Source organism: Gobius niger, assembly GCF_951799975.1.
Source record: "Gobius niger genome assembly, chromosome: 14".
NCBI classification, from domain to species: Eukaryota; Metazoa; Chordata; class Actinopteri; order Gobiiformes; family Gobiidae; genus Gobius; species Gobius niger.
Window position 1 is genome coordinate 22,890,328 of NC_136865.1, and position 21,784 is coordinate 22,912,111.

At 40.2% G+C, this 21,784-nt stretch overlaps 1 protein-coding gene across 5 annotated transcripts; it reads right to left on the reverse strand.

Moving 5' to 3' along the window:
- Nucleotides 1-1,122: 1,122 nt before the first annotated feature.
- On the reverse strand, nt 1,123-20,024 carry mbpa (myelin basic protein a). Of its 5 annotated transcripts, XM_079571087.1 has the most exons (7): nt 19,763-20,023; nt 11,591-11,683; nt 10,429-10,458; nt 8,419-8,439; nt 3,598-3,681; nt 3,479-3,502; nt 1,123-2,253 (listed from the first exon to the last, which is right to left on the reverse strand). In XM_079571087.1, exons 1-6 carry the CDS (start codon nt 19,880-19,882, stop codon nt 3,500-3,502), a joined length of 351 nt encoding a protein of 116 aa, XP_079427213.1. In that variant the 5' UTR covers nt 19,883-20,023; the 3' UTR covers nt 1,123-2,253; nt 3,479-3,499. The 5 variants fall into 5 exon arrangements, with proteins under 5 accessions (XP_079427213.1, XP_079427211.1, XP_079427214.1 ...); XM_079571085.1 differs by lacking the exon at nt 3,479-3,502 and having other exon boundaries at nt 19,763-20,024; XM_079571088.1 differs by lacking the exon at nt 8,419-8,439 and having other exon boundaries at nt 19,763-20,017.
- Nucleotides 20,025-21,784: the final 1,760 nt, after the last annotated feature.

The window sequence follows — 21,784 nt, forward strand, 5'->3', positions numbered from 1 at the left end:
TGGGCTACGTGCAAACGCATGATAGACATTCGTAGCGCCCAATAAACGTCTATGGACAATCGTAAACCACACCTCTCCCACGAGAAATTTAATTTGTGGTTCCCAGATTTAATCTTGCTTTAGTCCTGGTGCTATTTACAAGGCCAAACATTTTAAAAGATGGTACCTCATGTGAAACGTTGGAGAACCAGCCTGCACAAATAGTGTGGAACATCAAGGTTATTTCCTCTTTAAAATATCGGTTGATTCAGGTTTAGTCCTACTTGGTTTAGCCCTAGTTTGGTTTTGTTTTTCAACCCGGTTTCAACTTGGTTTCATCCCTGTTTAGATCTAGATAAGCCCTGGCATTTAATATTTGTGGAAAAATACAGAAATCCAGGCTCAAACAAAGTATTACAGAGACTTTGCTTCGGCTCAATTTTCTTTTCACCCAATATCAAAACACACGAAGCGTAAACACCAGACGGCTTTGAACAAACTTTAATAGCTCCCATTGACAACATACAATATATTTCTCATTAGGCTGGACTTGCAAACACACAAACTCCTCGATCACATTGGTTTCTTGACACCGGAAAACACAAATTTAAACAAAACCATGCAACACTTGTATATCTGCTACAAACAGGGCTGGTAATTCCACATAAAATTAAGTTATTACTTCCTTTCCCCCCACATTTTCTCTGAACTTTTTATACCATCCATTATTTCCTTCCAACAACTTGCCATCTCTCCCTCAACTTTACAATGATAGAAATCACAATAAAGTCACTATAGTGCTAGGAAGTTAACACTACATGCTAAGTGCTAACTTCGGTTTAAATTAGCTGCACATGAAGATTAATCTGTAGTTTTAAAGGCTTTGGTCACAGAGAGTGCAATTCTTCGTAAGGGCACTGTTACGATTCTCAAACAATATACTGTACATTTATTTATTTTATAGGTGATTAAAAAGCTGATAACTTCAAAATGATTGCAAGTTAAAGGTGGGTAATAGTGCAACACTGCTTTCACTAAAGGTATTTATGTACAAAAATAACGAGACATTTGCCCTGAACTGACGACAGATACAAACATAGCACCTTAAGACCAGTTTTTTCTTATTTACGGAGGACATTTTTGATAAAAAGCACAACCTGAAGATACATTTGCAGCCACTGCTTTAGACAACACGTCGCTGTACCCTCTGCTGCCCGCATAAGTTAACCTTGTTATAATATCGACTAAACCAAACTCTATATATTCATTCAGAACGAGCGTTAACAAGATGATAATACATTTAATGCTGAAGAAATATGTATATACAGCGTTGCCTATAGATAGTTTTCATGCCGTGAACTTGGAGGTCGACACACTGCGAACATATAACCACACAATTACAAACAGATACGCTTCTTTTTTACGCTTGACAACACACAGTATTGATACAGACGGCATCTCGAGAAACACACTTTTCCCTCTTTTTAGCCATTTTCTGGTGAAATATGAACTTATTTATCACATACAAATAAAGTTAAGTGTAAATCAGGCCCATATGGATATTTTCTCACAGCAGATTGTTCAGTAGAAGTGGGGAAAAAAACGCAGTTGTAGCTAGCGCTAGCTAACCGTTAGCATTAGCCCGATGCTAGCATGAAGCATCAAGTTAGCATTGTGCGTTATTTATGTATTCATGGGCTGTTGAACCACTTTGCTCCTCCCCATGTCTTTTGATATTTATTTTGTAGAAAACTATATTCATAATTCTGCATTTGTTGAAGTCGTTTTTGAATAATTTGAGAAAATGTTAGATTATTCTCCAAATTGTTTTCCCCCTTAACTGTTTTCAAACATGACCATATAAGGGTGTTTCCAGAGATGCCGTCTGTATCCGAATAAAGGACTTAATTTGCAAGAGCTGTGACACATTCAAAACAAAGCTCAGACATTTGTGTAACTTGAGCAAACGTTGCTTCAGGCAGTGCAGGAACATAAACCTGCTACAGCCTTCCAACATGGCGTTTGCTCATGTTTTGACCTCCCGAGAATGTGACATGAAAACTACCCACAACAGCCCCCCCCTTACAATACATTTAACACGGGCGGACATTTTAGTTAGTCATTATAAGCATTTCTCGAGCTTGTGAGTCCGCCTCGGCCTCTTTAGTTTCTCCTTCCGTCGCGTCTTCTCGTCCCGCTCGCGTCGGGTCCGGAGGCGGTTGCTCAGAAGATGGTGCTCCAGCGTTTTGGGGGAGGGCGGGACTTGGTGTCTCCCTAGAGGGAAAAGGCGGGATAAACGACAAAGACGACAAGTTAGCGGCTTAATGGCGGCTTGTGTGATTGTCAGGAGCTTTCACATTTAGTGAGGATCAATGGCGGCTGGTTATCCAAGCTGCAAATAAACATGGATGGAGTTTGAGGTAGGTTTAAAGATGAAATTATGATATTGTGGATGTGAAATGTATTTGGTCAATGTCCCCTTTTCATGTGATAAGTACCATTTGTTCTAACTTTCATCTTTGTAAAGCACTTTTGAGACGCTTATATGTGAAAACTGATATAAATCTGCTTTGTCTTGACACAGGACGAGAATTAGAAGAAGGAAATGTTAATTTAACCTCTTAACCCCCACCTTCACCGAGCACATTTTCTCCAGTTCAGCTTTACCCTGATATAAAAGCTTATTGGAAAAAGCAATAAAGAGGCAAAAATATGAAAAAAGTGTCAAAACTGTGATGTAAAAGTGTCAAAACTGCAACAAAAAAGTGATTAAAACATTTCAAAAAAGTGTGACGAAAACTCAACAAAAGTGACAAAAATGTGATGAAAAAGTGTCAAAAAAGTGACTCAAAATAAACAAAAAAGTGTCAAAAATGTGATGAAAAAGTGTCCAAAAAATGACAAAAACTCAACAAAAAAATGACAAAAACTCAACAAAAAAGTGTCAAAAAAGTGACTAAAAATAAACAAAAAAGTGTCAAAAATGTGATGAAAAAATGTCAAAAAAGTGACAAAAATGCGATGATAATTTAACGACAACACGGCAACAACGCAAGGAAAAAAGATCACTTTTGTAGGGCTTAGCTTTCAAATGAGGCGTTACACTGGCCTAGAGGCTCTAAGCTCCAGGAACTTACATTTGGGTAAAGCTGAACTGGAGAAAAAGCGGGGGTAGAGTTTGGATCCGGTCCACCAAATAGATTTACGCTCCACACCGAGAATTACGGCCACTGATAATTCACAAATACATGATTTCCGCAGTGGAGGCGAACCGAACCACCTGGACATGGCTGATTTCCTCCGAGTTACATCTTAATTACTCACAAGACGAGGCAATGACCAAATGTTAAAACAGTGAGATTTGGTTGAATTTAATGTGCTTTCTTGTTGCTGCAAAATAAACATGTTTTTGTTGAATTGATTAGTTTTTAAGATGACAAGCTTCTGCAAAAGAAAAGAAAATATCGTTGTGGAGAAATAAAACCATCTTGTTACTCACTGATCTGCGCTGAATCTATCTTTACTGTTGCATCGAGACAGACACACACACATATATTGAGGCTCGTTTTTTTACATTTTTGAGGTGAACATGATGTATAATGTGGTTGTTTGTCTCACCAGGCTGAGGAGTCGGGACAGTGTGCCCTGCTCTTTGCGCCGTCGGACTGGGGACTTTGCTCCTTCGGCTTTGGACGATGAGGCCTAAAACAACATCTGTGTGAGATGGAAAGTAGGGCAGCTGCAACCTACAAACTACAAACTGCAGGTGAAGGTACAGATAGCCTATAGCAGGGGTAGGCAAGTTTGTGTCATGGAGGGCCGAAACTCACTATTGTAGCCCAAAGTAAAGCACCTTTTTTCTACAAATATAAGTTTTGCACATAATATATGACCTAATGGGGTGTTTTGCTGGGAAATGTGAAAATATTGACAGTATTTTCCACATTTTAGAGTCCTTTTCACATATTTGGTCTCTGATTTATGAGTAAAAGTTTCTTCAAAATTCTCTTGGGGTCCAAAGGTTTTATGCTGGGGGGCCGAATTTGGCCCCCGGGCCTGACGTTGCCTACCCCTGGCCTATAGGGACACGCTGGACAGTATCATGCAGCAAAATGAGAGCTTGTTTTAATGTGTTTGACAGAGAAATCCACTCAGAAAGACCCTCCTAGTGTGGGAATTGAACCTGAGAGCACATCCGCACTTTTAATGAATCTTTTCTGACTGTTTTTCCAATTTTGACTTTGATATTGATGTAACTAAATTTGGTGATGCATATTTTATTTCCGAGGAGCCAGAGTTGCACCAGTTTTGCATTTAGGTGAGAAAACTAAATGACTGTTTACAAGAAGACCTTAAGAATGAACAGCTTTTCACCCATAGATCTTCGAAACAGGTGACGTGTGAAAAGGGGTTTTATGGACTTGAAACATGATCCTGAGATCCAAAATCACACACACTGTACAGTAAGATGCTCTGAACCCTTTTAGCAAATGGACTCTAACAAAAGCCTGCACTGGTCACATTGAACTAAAGTAGAAAAACATGTTTTATAACACTAATGCTTTGTGATTAGCAGACTGTATCACTTATTAATTAAAGTGATGAAGGAAGTAATCTGGAGGTCAGCAGGTGTTTGAAACGCTTTGAAATGAAAATGCAATGCTAGTTCCACACCAGAGTCTCCTGTCCTGCTCTGTTCCTATAAAGCAGGGGTTTGTTTTTCTTCCTGGACAAAAGATGGAGGCCGAGCGAATCGCAGATGGCCCAAAGTCAAGAACCACTTCTGCACTTGTATTACAATGTGAATGTAAATCCAAGACCCAGGTAAAGGTTGGATCTGGGTTCCTACTCCAGGAAAGAAACTAACAATATTTTAGTATTTTTGTGTACTTTAAAGGTGCATTATGCAAAGAAAGTTGATATTTCGGTGTATTTGACCTTGTAGTGACTCAGTGGCTGTATGAGTGGTCAGCATGGCGCCTTTACTTTTGATCACGGTGGTCTCTACAACTCTGCAGGATCAATTGTTTTGTAGGTTTTCTGGGGAGAGGGTCCATCAGCAGTGAAAACCATCCAAACAATTGATCCTGTGTCATAGAGACCACTGTGATGGAAAGTAAAGGCGCCATGCTGACCACTCATACAGCCACTGAATCACTACAAGGTCATATACACACAATATCAACTCTTTCTCCACCTAAAAAGTTGCATAATGTACCTTTAAAGGAATGGGCCACCGTTTTTCCATACTGAGATATGTTCCTACCTGTCTGGCGCTCAGGCATGCAAAAAGACCAAAGATGTTGTTAGCATTTAGCCTTTCCTCCTCCTCCTGTATGGGGCCAAACGGGGGTGGAGTTAGAAGCGACAGTGGCGCCGCAAGGGGCCCCAAGCAGGAATGTCAGTAGGGGGCCCTCTGGTGGCCGTTTTGTGCTCTGTGACGGGGTGCTCTCCTTATCAGGTGGGGGAGGGGCGAATCTGGCTCATGGGGCCCTTTCAGGGAATATGCAACGGCCAATTGTTGTTGTCACAGCTGCTACAGTGACTTTATTCTCTTGGTCGTTTCAGTCAAATCTGGTAGAAGTGACCAATCTCTTCCTCGTTTTCCCTATTTTAATACAGTTACATGAGCAATTACAGGATCCAAGTATAGTTACACAAAATTAAATGTCGATTTTCTAAGTGGATAAAAAGGGGCTCTATATTGTAATTAATTTTGTCTACTTAGATTATGTAGCTACTCACGTAACTATATTTACATAGGGAAAACGTGGAAGAGCTTGGTTGCTGCTAACTTTACCCCCGTTTGGCCCCATAGAGCAGAGGAGGAGAGGCTAAATGCTAACAACATCTTCGGTCTTTTTTGCGTGACTGAGTGCACACACAAAGACCAGACAGGTACGCATCAACTCGTCTAAGCTCAGGAAAGGTATTCCTTTAACTAATATACCTTCCTATCTCCACTGCCTGACAAAAATGTCCCCACAAAAATGTCACATTTTATAATATTTGGTTGGACCGCCTTTAACTTTAATTACAGCACGCATTCACCGTGGTATTTTAAGTGAGCGAGTATGACCATTGCACAAAGCCTTGTCCAGCACAGTGGTGTCCCTGAACCACTCTAAGCCTGCGCCATCAGGGAAGACGTTTATTGATGGAATAACCTGGTCATTCAGGATGTGACTTCATTCTTTGGGAACATGGCGACTGTCTGTTTTAAATCTGAAATGTCTCCAACTACCCCATTATTATCATCCTGCTATATATTGCACAATGGCCTGGGTCCTGACTTGTCTCTTTCTGCTTTCTCAACAATAACAACAACAACCAAACATATATACGCGCAGGACTGAAAGGGTTAGATCCACTTTGACACCAGAAAATTGAAACAGAGGACAGACAGGAGTGAGAGGATGGAGCAGATTGCCTTAGAGACCAAAGCTTTACGGAGGGAGAGAAAACACAGGGCAAGAGGCCGACAGAAGCTTATTATATAGAGAAATACAGAAGTCTATTGGCAATTTCCTATGAAAAAGTGTGTTACCAGTGTGGAGTCATAAATAGTCGTGCTGTCTCAAAGTCATCGAGAAGCAGTGAGTCATTCTAGGTTGAAGCAAAGGGGACTGGAATTACAATAGAGCATTTCAAAAGTCTATTAGCCACTGGGGATATGATGGTATTTGAAGATTATTATGTTTTTCTCATTTAGATGTTATTACGAGCTGAACGGCTGAAGCTCTGATGTGAGCAATTCACAAATCTGATTTTGTTCAAAATCAGATTTGTGTTGTTTTGTTTGTGTCGATGTATGAACGCAATCAACTAAAACTTCAAATTGGTGTTGTGTGACATTATAATCAAGCTACTTCCAGGTCCAAATGTCCAAAAGTTCCATTGACATTAAAAGACCGTTGTCAGGTTAAAGCAGTACTAAGTAACTCTTGCCCCTAGAGGCCATAGGTGCCACTGCAGGTGTTTTTTACTCATTAATTGTCCGTGAGAGTAAATACTACGCTGACAGAAAAGGTAGAGAGGGATATTGCACACACAATTACACAATGGACATATTTTTTTTCATTCAAACTTGGCTGTAAATACTGTTTAAGTGGCGCTAGCCTGCAGCTAGCTTTGCCCGTTAGCCTGTTAGCTTCTTCTTCGTGATTCCATTAGTGTGTATTGGTGACTCTGACCCAGTGGCAGCGAAGTTGCAATTGTGGTTTTCTGGCCAGAGACATCAGGGGGAGATGAAAAAAAAAACAATCATCCCATTAACACTTATTACAGTATTACCCCCACAGGGACTACGAACAGAGTTTATTAAGGTAAACAAGTTACTTAGCACTGCTTTAAGGTTGAAATCTGTAAAATCACATCCATTGGACCCGGAAGTAATATTAAAGCTCCTCCTTATTCTGCAAAATATAATTGAAAACGGTTTTCTTTTGACAGTAGTTTTACATCAGCTTCACCTTATTTTATATTGAAAAAGAAAAAAAAACACTACTGTTCTCTACTAAATAGTTTTTATTGTTGATCAGGATTTCAGTGGAAAGCTATGAACTAGTGGTTCTCAGCTGGTGGGTCGAAACCATTTTAGGGTTGCGAGAAAACAATGTATTTTGTTAAAATTAATGTAACTGGGTTGTTTTGATCATGCTATTATTTGTGGGAAGTTATGTTATTTGGGTCACAGCTTGTCATTCTACGATTATGGAGGATCCTGACAGCATCAGTTGAGAACCACTGCTATAAATGATCTGTAATTTAACCATCATTTTGATGATGATGTTAAGTCATTAGCTATTATGTAGAACACAATTCCTTTAGCTGCATAATATTCTATCCATGACATCCATTTGAATGAAATATAGTAGTCATAATCTTTGCACTTTATAGTAAACAGTATTACAATGATTTTCCCCTATTCATGGGTTTCTGTCACATGGCATTTCCTGTCATAGACGCCAATCTTGAACTGTATTGATTTAAATGCATCAACCAACAAAAACACTCCATTCATTCATTCATTCATTGACAGAGGCCTTTTTGAGGAGATTCAGAAGATAAAAAAGGCAGAAATTTAAATAATAATAATAATTTTGGTTTTGTTGTCAATGAAAATGTCTTTGTTGTACTTCCTGCCTGGTTTATTCCCCATTTGTAGATGTTCTCGGCCTCACGAAACAACGCCGGCCTCTGACCTGCCATTCATTTCCACCTCTGCCTCACCTGCCGTGATGGGGTTTTCGATCATTTGGTTCAAAAGGCGCTTGGTTCAGGCGCTGCGGATATTGTGGTAACACGTCGACAGAGTGAGAGACCTAGCGTTAGTTTGACGGCTTTCGACAAAGGACAAACACTGCTCTCGACACAAGAACAGGGATTAACACCAGGCGGAAAAGAGGGGGACAAAAGGAGTTCATTTTTGTGACGTACCAAACCCAAGACGTCTCTCCACTGGACATGAAAAAGACACAAATATGTTTCCATCAAACATTTATCTTTAGGTTTATCTCAAGGCTCAGGATACATTACATATATATTTAAGGGTAATTGTAGTGGTGTAGGACAAATAATGACACAAATGCAATTAAATATGAGTAGCACTTCACTCAACATAATAACAGCACAATAATAGGTAAGAAAAAACACCTAAAAGCCTAGAAATCAAAGAAACGCCTTTAACTATCTGAGTCTGTTCCTACAAATGTGTACTTCTGTTTGACAACGGCTTCATATATCCACACAAATGAATGGTGCAGCCAGGCCCTATACTAAAGTATGGCAAGAGATTAGCCTAGCCTATTCTCTGTTTATTCTAAACTGGAGATGGGGTTATATGTCAAATATAAAGAGAAAGAAGTAAGTATGGCCGTTTCATGGCATTTATATACAGTAACTTGAGTAGTTACTTTACCGTTAACCTTTTATAAGATGATGTTTGGTGGCCATTGAATGTGTATCTGATCCCACAAAAAGCAAAAACTTAAGGCAGTGTCTATAGAACCGTCCAACAGCTACAACTCTCTTTGTGTTAATGTGTTAAAAGAGTTCACACCACCTTTTTGTCTTAAACAGATCAACATGGTATATTTTGTAATTTTATGCACCGATTAGAAACTAGATTTTAAACTGTCATGACATGATAAATATACATAATCCAAACCATTTTCCTAACCTTAACTTTTTGTTTTCCTGTTTTTAAACTGTTTCTAAAGTGTTTTCCAACTCCTGGCCCTAACCTTCCCCAGATATAGTCAAATAGTCATATAGTGAAATAGCCGGGAACCATCGTAGAGACTTAGCGGAATATGAGTTAATGGAATATGAGTTAGCATCTAGCTCAGAGGCCGCACATTCATATCTTTAAAATCTTAAAAGGACTGTAATCACAATCAATTAGTCATTTCTAACTAGGCTTTGATATCACTTGAATGTGGTCGATGGGTTGACAACAGCTGAAAACATTTGGATCGTTCATAGCTAATTTGCGAAGCTAGGTGGCTAAATGCTAACAGCTAAAAAGCTTGCTAAGATTGGTGGCTAAATGCTAACAGCTAAAAAGCTTGCTAAGATTGGGGGCTAAATGCTATCAGCTAAAAAGTCTTGCTAAGTTTGGTGGCTAAAGGCTAACAGCTAAAAGTCTTGCTAAGTTTGGTGGCTAAATGCTATCAGCTAAATAGCTTTCTAAGATTGGTGGCTAAATGCTAGCAGCTAAAAATCTTGCTAAGTTTGGTGGCTAAATGCTAACAGCTAAATAGCTTTCTAAGATTGGTGGCTAAATGCTATCAGCTAAAATCCTGCTAAGTTTGGTGGCTAAATGCTAACAGCTAAATATCTTGCTAAGATTGGTGGCTAAATGCTAACGGCTAAAAAGCTTGCTAACTGTCCGCACTCGCTGGGACTGTGCGCTGCTTCTCCATTTATTTCTTTACCTAAAAGTCCAATAGGATTCACAATAACCTTTACCCAGGAAACTACCGGGAACATGGCCAGTATTTGATTTAATAATATAGAAGTAGGGCTGTAAAATGCATCATCCTTGGTTATTGATACCATGCTATTTCCATACACTTCCCATGTTATTATTCTTATGTAAAGTGCCATAAGAATATGCTGTTAAAAGGTAACACTCCCGAAAGGTCGTGCAACTGGTCCATCCTCTGCACTTCTACCATCTGAGTTGAATTCATGAAACTTGAAACCGATATTAAATGGGGTCATTGTAGCAAACGAGTCCCACATTTGGCATTTGAAACCCCATAATAATATTGTAAACTGTTCTAACCTTTGTATCTTGATCACTAAGTTGTTTACCGCTGCTGTAAAACAATACCACGTTGTACATGTACCGCTGTGGTGTATCTGAAACATGTTTGTGGACAGTTTCCTTCGTTCCTGCTGCGAATAAAGACGATAAACCAAACGATCAGGTTCAAAACTCACCCTGGATTTGGGAGATTTAGGAGTGGCGACCTGATGGAACAAGTGAGAGAAAAATCACACAAAAATCAACTCTTTTCAGTCAGTCCCTGTAAGAAAAGTGCATTGTTTTAGTCTAAATAAGCAGGTCTTTGTTGGAGACAGAGGCACAAACGCAGCAGCAGAGTTTTGAAGGATGGAGAGAATCAAAGCACAAACTTCTGCTGTGACAGAAAATACAATGCAACCCAAAAATTATCTTGTCTCTTGTCTGCAAAGCAATCAAATTATAAATAAATAAACTGTTGTACATGAGAATAACTTGTGGTTGGTTGGACTCAAGGCTTTTTGTGTAAAACACTACGTTACTATACTGACTATAGGGCTGGGTACCGTTAAACAATATTGAATTTTTTTTAAATATATTTAGATCCAAGTTGTTGTTTTTTTCCATACATTTTTTATTTATTTTATATTTTAAAAAAAAAGTAAGTTTCCCTGTCCCAATTTTTTTTTCTTCATTTTTTTTTTTTCATTTTGGCCCCAAATATTTTCTCGATTTCCTAATTTGTTTTCCTTGTTTTTACTCATTTTTAATTACTTCCCCCCCCCCTAATTCCCCCGATGTTTTCCATTTTTCCCCAAGTTATTCCCCATTTTCTGCCCCATTTTTTTTTACATTATTTTTTCTTATTTTTCACCCAATTTTTCCCCAATAAACACTAATAGAATCACGAAGAAGCTAACAGGCTAACAGGTAAAGCTAACTTTGGGCTAGCGCCACTTAAACAGTATTTACAGAGTTTGAGTGAAAAAAATGATCTCCATTGTGTAATTGGATGTACAATATCCCTCTCTCCCTTTGTCGCCCTTTGTGTTGTATTAACTCTCACTGTAAAAGTGAGTAAAAAACACATAACTTGCTACGACACCTGCAGTGGCGCTTATGGCCTCTAGAGGCATGAGTTACTTAGTACTGCATTAGTACTGGTATCGGTACCCAGCCCTAATGTTGATCGCACTTTGCTGACATATTTTTAGCCTTTTATCTGGAAATGAGAGATTAGAACTGTCTGTCTGTAACGTGAGGAAGACATTATTGAAACACAAAACAAAACACATTAAAGAATCATTTATAATCTCGAACTCTGAATTGTAGTTATAAATGAGCTACTGTTTTACTCACGAGGCTCCTGAAGAACTTGACCACAGCATTTTCGGTCGGTTTACGTCGAGTGGAGGACGTTTGGGGGGAGGCAGCGTGGCCCCGGAACGAGCCCTGGACACAGACGACAGGAATATATTTAGTTCATCAGATACATGGGCAATGAGCACAACGAGTCAAAATAGCGAGGAGAGGCCGGTTGTCTTCACACCGTGACAGTTTCATGTTATCATCGCTATTAGAAAACCCAATGAACCTGGATTATCAAACACCTTAATGCATTGTTTCATTTTGCAGGTGCTCGTGACTCCATCTAGTGGCAGAAATAAGAACTTTCCCATCATTTGCTTCTTGCCCCTTGCGCAAAATGCAGATATAACAACCCCATACTTTCCTTGAATAGTTATCCTCTACAATAATTATTTATCGTACAAGATCTGGTAAAGGAACGCTTCAATCAACATTTGAAAAATCACATTCACGGCATTGAAATCCAGCAGCGATCACCTTTTTGTCTCCTAAATTTTTAAAAATCCACAACTGTTTTAACATAATGATTACAGTAATGACTCTGACATTCAGTCCCAGTGAGTCGGCAGCCGTCAGTGAGAGACGGAAATGAGCAGGAGGCGCAGGGGGCAGAATTCAATGGCGTTTCATGCAAAAATTACATCAATTAAAAGTAATTATGAGCTCCAGCTTGTCAGCATCAAGAGCGACTCTGATCCCTGAGAGACAAATGAAAGGCTGTATAAATGTATGAAAAACTGTAATAGGAACGATGGCAGAGGAGCATTGGCATTCATAGGCGCCGATTTATGGTTCTCCCAGTGAAGAAAGAAAGAAAAAAAGAAAGAAAGAAAGAAAGAAAGAAAGAAAGAAAGAAAGAAAGAAAGAAAAAAAGAAAAAAAGAAAGAAAGAAAGAAAGAAAGTTGTTGTTGTTGTATACTGACAAAGCATCTTGACATTGCCTTAACCTTGATATACATACCAGCCCGAGGCAAAGAAGACAATTTCGTTGGAAAAACATAATGAGGTATTTTATTTTACCACATGCCAAAAGTATAAGCAGCTAAGAACTCCTCCACAGTGCTGGAGACTTTGTGGCAACATGAGTGCCAACCATTGTCATGTGTTGTGGCGGAGACCGTTTCAGTGGAGCACTGAAGGCAGCAGCTGGGTCTCCTCCGGGTGCTCTGGTTTCCCTTATCCCTCCAAAACATGCTGATCAGGTTGGCCCACAGTGGCGGCGTGGCCTAACAGGACTAACCCTATATCTGACCGCCGCAATTTCATTGTTTCATAATGGCAAATAAAGCTCTTATTTACTTACTTTTGAAAATATAGGGGAGGTGATAGGGGAAATCTTTGGCTATAAGATGTCCAACGACTCACAAACTTCGTGCCTGGGGCTATTATCCAAGTCAGTCATACGGACCGAGGATATTTACCTATGCAAAGTCATGGCCAGCAAGAAAACCATTACAAGAAACTGCTGTAACATTGCCAGATTGGAAGGAGATTATGGAGGAAATCACTCACTACATAAGACTGAAAATGGCTGATCAGAGTTAGAAGAAACAATCCATCATAAAATATCATCTTTGTAACTGTCATACTCCACTGTTTTGTTTGTTCCATTTTGAAACTAACATGAATAAAGACTTTAAAAAACAATATGCTGAGAAAAAATATTGACAGCACTTTACTGTAACAGTAATAACATGGAGAAAAAGTGGTGCCTAAATGAGACTCATTCAGGTTACTCAGAGTAATCACCTGCGAGTGTAAATGTGTGATCTCTTCAGCTGGCGACCTTTTTCCTCCCCATCATCTGTCTCGATGCGATGTCATTGCACAGCGACAGCCTGGCAACAGGAGCCTAAAGTGTTTGATGTGACACTCAGTCTGGAACTCTTAGTGCTCTGTTAGGAATGAAAATGATGTATGGACACTATGGTTCCCAAGTGGTGCGGCATCAAGACTCTCCTTCAACAAGACAGATCCTTTCATGATATGTCCAAGTGTGTTTCTTCACATACTCTGTTCATTCAGGCTTTGATCATAGACACAGACGGCATCTCTGGAATCGCCCAAATATGGTCATGTTTGAAAACAGTTAAGGGGGAAAACAATCTGGAGAAAAATCTACTTTAACAAATGCTGAGTTATCAATCTAGTTTTCTACTAAATAAAGATACAAAGACATGGGGAGGAGCCAAGTGGTTCAACAGCCCATAAATACATAAAAAAACGGAGAATGCTAACCTGATGCTACATGTTAGCATCGGGCTAATGCTAAGGGTTAGCTAGCGCTAGCTACAACTGCTGTTTTTTTCACTTCTACTGAACAATCTGCTGTGAGAAAATATCCATATGGGCCTGATTTACACTTGACTTTATTTATGTGATAAATAAGTTGATATTCCACCAGAAAATGGCTAAAAAGAGGGAAAAATGGTGTTTCTCTAAAGATTTTTCCCCTCGGCGTAGCCACGCCCCCTTCTATGACAAGATGCCGTCTGTATCTATGAACACTAATGATCAAAAACTATCAAAAATATTTACCAAAATCCAAAAGTTTTTGTTCTTCCTGTGCTGTATTATTTTCCACATGAGGTGTTTGGCAAAAGAATATTATACAGTGCATCTAGACTGGTCTGATGTCCTCTGGGTGCTCCGGTTTCAACCAAAAACATGCACAATGGGTCAATGCTCCAGCCAGGTGACTCTGACCATGGGCCTGGCTTTACATCTGTGGGCCCCCAGGCGCCCACTGCTCCTTACCCAGCAGCATCAAAGGATGGGTCAAACGCCGAGGACTTTAACCTTGAATGAAACGCCATTTTAATGCCCCCATAATATATAGCCTTAAATACAAAAAATCTGTGTATATTCCTAGTTTGAGTATCAAGAGCAGGACAACGCGTTACCCTGGTGATGTCCTGGAGTTTATCATCGATGTTTGGTTAATAACTAGCACCCTGGACTTGAAAGGTCCCTCCATCAGTGAGCAGGTGTCAGAGTAAAGAGAGGGTGTTAGGCTTTTTGTAACAATCTCAAACAAATCTTTCTTACACTGAGATAATGTGATATCGAATTAAAAGAGCAAAATATGCAGTAGTTTCACTTCCTGATCCTCCATCTACACTGCTCGACCTGTGGCTGTACGGAGTGTTTTTACTTTGTGATAAAATTATTTAGCTTTTACCAAGAGGGGAGGAAGATTACCCAAAACTGCAGCCCGAAAACTCAACTCCAGGTCAGTAACATGGTGTAAAAAAAAAAGCTTATACCCTCCTTTACTAAATTACTGTGACTATTTCAGTGCTTGTGCATGGGTCAGATTAAAACACAACTATGCCACTGTTTGGATTTGCCCAGAGGCGTAGCTTGGCTAATGCCCCCCAATGCCTGGGGCCCCCAAGCCAGCAGGGCCCCCCAGAGGGCCAACAGATTTGACAGAAACGACCAAGAGAATACAGCTGTGACAAGGTGCAACGACAATTGGCTGTCGCATATACCCTGAAAGGGCCCCATTAGACAAATGCACCCTGTCGCAGAGCACAAAATGGCCGACAGAGGGCCCCCTACTGACATCCCTGCTTAGGGCCCCCTGGTTAGTCTCGCCAACCAGACTCCGCTTCTTTACAGAAGAGGGTCTGGCAACACTCCATTGCGCGCTTTCAAAGGAAGTGACGCAGCGATATGGAGCCTACCGACCAATCAGAGCAGCTCCCTGAACGGGCGTCACGTTGTTGCGCCTTTGTTTTGTAGTTTTTCAACACAAGCAACCACTTCACGTAATGCTCCGGTATGCTTGTATTCTTACGTTTTTCTGACATAAACGACAGAAGTCATTTACTGAACTCCGTGTGGCAGGAGCGCCATTGTTAATGTCCGAATGATACAACTTTCTTGTCGCTGTTTCTGTTGTCACATTCGCTGTGTTCTCATTGGCTGCTCTAAGCTTCGGTTGTCCCACATTAGTCCCGCCTCAAGCAGTAGCTTTTCTACGACAGGGTCGCCAGACTAGTCTCCTGTTTATTAATTAATAAACATCGGAGATTAGTCTGGATGCCGGGCTACCCCCTGGTACCCTTGCTACGCCACTGGATATACCTCACACTCACACACACTTTCCCCCAATGAACTTATCACCTCACTCACTCATCAGGGTCTGCTCTTGCCTTCGAATATTTGTGAAGCAAAAGTGTCCAGTTGTCGTCAATAGTTTTAGTTTGTGTCGAGGGGTTCTTTTGTCCGTAGCTATAGATTCTGTGATGGATTGTGATTGTGACTGAAATACAGTTCTGAGAGACCGAGTTCTTTATCACAAAGAGCATATTATTTTAAATGACTTCTTTAGTGACGCAGGCACCGTGTGAAAAGATCTTTTACCTTTTCATTCCTTAGTGTTGAAATGGTAAAAAAAAGGGGTTCTATTCACATAGGGACAGAGCACAGCTTTTCAAATCAAATTAATGCTATTTTCCCACCATCACAGAACAGAATAAGGTAGAAATGGTGCTTTAAGAAGTGTTCCCACAGTGAGGCTCGAGATGTTTAAGAGGAAATACAAAGGAGAAAGTTTTAGGAATTCTTTGGTGTAAAACAGCACATATTCTGTAAAATCCATATAAAAACCTGCATGTGAAAAACGTTTTGTGATAATTTTAGTCAAAGTTATATTTTTCACTGACCAAAAACAAAACTAAAACTGTGACTGAAATGCCCAGATATTTTCGTCAACTAAAATATGACTAAATGAAAATGAAAAGAAGAGACTAGGAATAACATAGAAAAAAAAAAAAAACATTATTGTCTACCATGCACAAAGATGGCAGAAATTTGCCTTTGGCTCGCTCACACATTCGAATACATTTGCCCAGCAATGTACATGATAAAATCAGTTCATTGCAGACACAGCAGCAGCAGATTCACTTCATTAAAGGAAAGGAAAAGGAACAGACTGACTCAGCGACATTAGTGGTTACAACTTGCTCAGCTCCTTGATGGCAAATGGAACAAAATATTTCCTGTACACATTTTTCTTGGCACAAGGAAGTCTGTATCTCTGCCCTGATGGAAGGAGCTCGAAGTAGCTCGAAATTAAATCTGATTATTATAATAAATATCATAAATGCAAAGCTGACTTAATTAAAATATGTCAAAATGATCACTCCCCTCCTGGAACCTTAACGTGTTGGAGGGGTTTGAGCACCCGAATGACCCTGGGGGCTCTGTTGTCGGGGGCTTTGTGACCCTGGTAGGGTCTCCCAGGGCAAACAGGTCCTAGGTGACGGGTCAGACAAAGAGCGGTTCAGAGACCAACAGGCCTGGTTAGAACCATGAGACCGTCCTTCTGTGGATCCACCACCTGCAGCAGGAGCCATAAGGGGCTGGTGCAATGTGATCCCACGACCCGGAAATGGACAAGTGGAAGAAAATGGATGGATGGAAAATGATCACTGCTCTAAGATACAAAAAAGATACAAAAACGTTTCACAGTCCTGTATTGTTCTCTATTGTGAGAAGTCAAATTCCCATTCGTACGAGTTTCCTCAGACTCATTCACATCTGATTTGAGCTTATGATGGATCGACATAATCACAGGCTCTCAAACCTGTAGCACATTCTCTACAGGGGAAACTCGGAAAAGCGGATTTTTAATTTGTAGTTTTTACAAGCAGAGCCATAATATGATAGCAAATAAAGGCTACATATCTCATTTTGTAATGAGTCTAGCATATATTAGCTTCACATTTATACGGTCGATGCAATTTCTTCTTGTGATGTGGAACTCAATCAGGAAACATTTAGGTCTCATAAAATAAAATAAACACAATTGATTCCATTTCTTCGTGCTGAAAAATAATCTTGGCTGCTGGACTTTTCTTAACAAGCTCTTCGCTGTTTCTAATTAGTTCACGGGGGAAAAGTAGGAGACAGAGAGATGCAAAATATTTATCGCAATCTTGTAAAACATCCAGAATAATGTGTGAGAGAAATGGATTTTCTTCAGGTCCTGTGGTCCCCAAATGCCTCATTCCTTCATACTTTCAAACTTGCTTTTACAGTTGCAGCCTTTTCTTGTCCTCAGTGACCACTGGGACTGAGTTGTCAAGGTAATAGTCCTCGTCTGTACATCCAGGGCTTCCTGGAACAATGTGCCATTCAGATCCAATCGAGGACTGGAGGAGACGTTATGATAGAGGTTATTCTTAGATCGTCTTCTCTCTGTGTGTGTTTGTCCTCCGCTGCTTTATCACTGGGAAAGTTTTCAGATACTACATAGTAACTGCATTGACAAAAGACATGTTCCTGTCCAAGGCCGTGGGAACCCAGGGTGCTGTGGGCGCTGCAGCACCCCCTGGTGGATAATTTGCAAACTGCAGGCAATATTAATTAATAGGGTGTCAATTTTGTCCCTCTGCACCCCCTAGCTATAATATCTTCCCACGGCTCTGTTCCTGACTAGCTTGTAGGTGTCAGGTCTTAAACACAATGTAAACAATAATCACATGTAACAGAAGATGCTGCAAACTTGGCACATAATATTAGTTCAATCATTTTCTGTTAAGTTTTTCTTTGCCTTGTTGTGATGGGGTTTACGGCTCTTTACAGCAGAGGTAGGTAAGTGTGCTTGGTGAAGGGCCGATTGTCTTCATCGTCAAAAGGCCGAGGGCCGAAGACGCCCAATTGTCGCCCGAAATAAAGCATCACTTTCAACAAATGCCAGCTGTGCATCATACGTGACTTAAGTGGGTGTTTGGCTGAGAAATTTAAAGGAATTGACTGTATGTTTCACATTTTTGAGTGCTTTAACCTGTTGCCCCCCACCTGAACCGCGCACATTTTCTCCAGTTTGGCTTTACCCAAATCTAAAAGCTTCTGGACTTGAGTTTACAGGCTGATGGGGCAGTGTCTTATTTGAAAGCCAAGACCTACAAAACTGATCATTACTTTTGTTTTGTTTTCATAGTTTTTTGTTGCTCTTTTTTTGCTTATTTGTCATTTTTTTGTTGCGTTTTCATCCTATATTGAGACCAGAGGTTCCGCTAGACTTTTTTTTTTTCGGCCACTTTGGCCGGCTTGGTCGTAAAATGTCGGCCATTCGCAAGAATTACCGGCCATTAAAAAATATATACATTATGAACGTGGCTTATTATCAACAACAATCTACATTTAGACAGAGCGCTCAAAATCCTCTTGAGGGCCAGAGCTTCTATGCTGGAGGGCCAGATTTGGCCCCCGGGCCTGACGTTGCCGACCCCTGCTTTACAAGGAGCCGAATCTCTTTGGGATCAGTTTATCTCACAGAACTGTTCAAAAGACCGGCTCTTTAATGTAAAATGTGTAATAACGCCAACCTGAAAACTTACAATATCTAAGACGTGATGCATAAAAGGCACTTTTTAATTGGAATAATCTAAAATTACAATGGGAAAACTTCACAACTAATGTCTGACAAATCATTTAGCTTTGACTTGGAAAGCTTTCACTTGTGTCGCCTGCTCCACTGTTAGGTTGTTCTTGTGTTCCTTCAGGGAGTTCTTCAGGGAGTAAAATTGAGATCCAGTTTGGATTGTTCAACCTAAAGAGCCGTTAAAAAGAGTCGGTCGGCCATGAACGTCACACCACTACTGCCTTGGCCTTTTTCCTGGATTTTCTATCTATACATTTGGCAAAGATCAATTGTTAGAGACACAATGCAGCAACAGGACAAAGCCAAAAGAGTGAAGCTTAGCCTCCAACAGTCACAACCAGCATGAACATCATAAACTTCACACATTTGTTAAGCTGAGCTGCCTTAGTTCACCTGTAATATTTTCAGAGGTGGATAGAAGTGACATTTCTTTACTCTTTGAAAGCTTCTTGGCGACTTATAAAAATTCCTTAAAGTTTAATTAACTAATTACACAAATTTTCTCAAGAATAGTTGATTTTCTCGTTCATTCTCGTTTATCTCTGTCCTGCTTTGTTACTTTGAATCATCTGCTTTTTACTTCTGCGTGATTAGATATATTTCTAAGTATCTACTCTACCCACCTCTGACTATCATCTAACTCTCACCAAAAGTCCACAAATCCAGCATCACTGACCCCTTTCCATGTGAAGTCGTAGCGCCGGGAGTAAACCTCCAGCTCCATCTAAGGACAAATTAGGCTGAAAATCCGCCGAGACACTGACCTTGCTGCGTTTCTTCTTGTCCCCCGCGAATATTTTAGTGATCTGATCCATGAGGCCGGGACTCTTCTTCTTCCTGCCCAGTCCGAAGGCGCTGTGTCCCGTGCCGCTGCTGGAGGCCATAGTCCTGGAGTCTGTCTGTAGGCGTCTGGGAGGGGTCGACCTTTTGCTCTGTCCCGTATACACCCGGCTACACTGCTGCCCGCTCGCCCTTCTGCCACGGGACGACTGCACCCGGGGGCGGCTTTGAACCTGCTCCCTCCTCCTGACGGGGGTGGGGAGAGAGGGGCGATTGTGCTCCAGTGTTGGGTCAGTATTGTAACTCTCCTGATGTCAGCTGTAGTGAACAAACGCTGGGGTCAAGGAGGATGAACATGAATGAATGTAAAGATCAGAAGGTAGAGGAACAAAGTAACTTAAAAATCACACTTAAAGACACTATACCTGATTTTTGGTATCACTTTATTTTACAGTACCTTGATACATTGTACCTAACTAAATTTAGTACATCTATAATAACTTGTACTTATGTTTTAGATGCACAATGGAATAACTTGGGCTTAAAGGCGCTATCCTTGATTTTTTATATTTCTGCTATTGGAATAAAATGTTGTCCTTTAGTATATGGCAAAAGCAGACCTTTATCCAAAAAATACTGGTTTTAAAGCCTTTTAAATAGTCATAAATGTCAGGCTAGTAGGCATATTTTACAGTTTTCCTTCCTGAAAGTTGTGAAACCTGGTTTAAACTCAGTCCCTGTGACGAATGATGTTGTAAATGCATTAGGAAAGTTTGAAATGAGTTTGGACCAGAAAATAGCAATTTGAAATTTGAGTGACCCTGTTTCTTTGTACAATCAGGTATAGCTCCTTTAAGGTTAGGGTTATGTCTTATACAAACTACAAATACATATTATTCCATTGTGTTTCTAACCCCAGGTACAGGTTATTACACATTGTTGCAGAGCACATTACATTGTACTACATTAAGTTAGGTACAATGTATCAAGGGTACTGTAAAATAAAGTGTTACCTGTTTTTTTAATGACAAAAAATGAAATAGGAAGACACTAAATGTATGTTTGTTGTGGCCGAAACTCATACCTAACTTTTTCTATTGTAGCATCCTGATTCTTGCAGAGTCACTTGTTTTCAGGGTCATTGTCAGAAAAATTAAAGAAAAATCACCTGAAAGTTCATGAAATGTATACAAATTTCATCCATTGCTAGAAAAAAGAGACAGGTATTGAACCTTCAAGTGTTTGAACACAATTCCTTTAGTTTCTTTATTCCTGACGAAGACCCTCGTGGTTGAAATGTGTTGGCTGGTCCATGATTCAATAAAGGACTTTTAATTTTTGCTATAGACTCGTTTGCCTCTGACATTTTCTCTGAGTGACTGCTGTCCCACAGGCAAGTCTTTATACTTCTCCTTTTTCATTCATGTTCTGCTCTGGCCTTGAAGAGCACCGGTCGTCGTTCACAAGTTTCCTCAGACCATTGATGCACTCGCCCTCATCTGTTTCACAATTCCTTTAGTATTCAGACTGGCAAAAGATAAAGAACCAAATGCAACAGGTACAATATGCGCAGTGTTTATTTGGACAGTGCATGTTAATGAACATTGGACTCATGCATTGGCTAATTTACATCTGTCGTCCCCCATGCACGCTCTCAAACACACCCTCATTCATCCTGGTCTGTTGTTCATGTTTTTAGTGGTCGGAGGAAATGCAGACACGGGGAGAACATGTAAACTCCACACAGAGAGGCCTCACCTGGAGATAGAACCTGGGACGTTCTATCAGTGAAGCACGAGCGCTAATTAAATGTGTCCATTCTACAAAACACCATTGGTTTAGGAGAGTGATCATCATTATTATAAAAGTCAGGATTTTTATAATTTATTTTGTATCAATTTCTCACTATCTCGTAATACATTATCTAATAATATTATCACAATAAGACGGTTACTGAATACTGCATTTGGCCCTGATTTCTTGCAGCCTTTTGACTCCTTTACTCC

Coding starts and splice junctions, on each gene's coding strand:
- mbpa (XM_079571085.1), bottom strand. CDS start 19,882: ATGGCCTCCAGCAGCGGCACGGGACACAGCGCCTTCGGACTGGGCAGG. Junction 11,684..19,762: donor ACAAGAAGAAACGCAGCAAG/GTCAGTGTCTCG, acceptor GTCTGTGTCCAG/GGCTCGTTCCGGGGCCACGC. Junction 2,254..3,597: donor TGTCCCGACTCCTCAGCCTG/GTGAGACAAACA, acceptor TTTTCCCTCTAG/GGAGACACCAAGTCCCGCCC.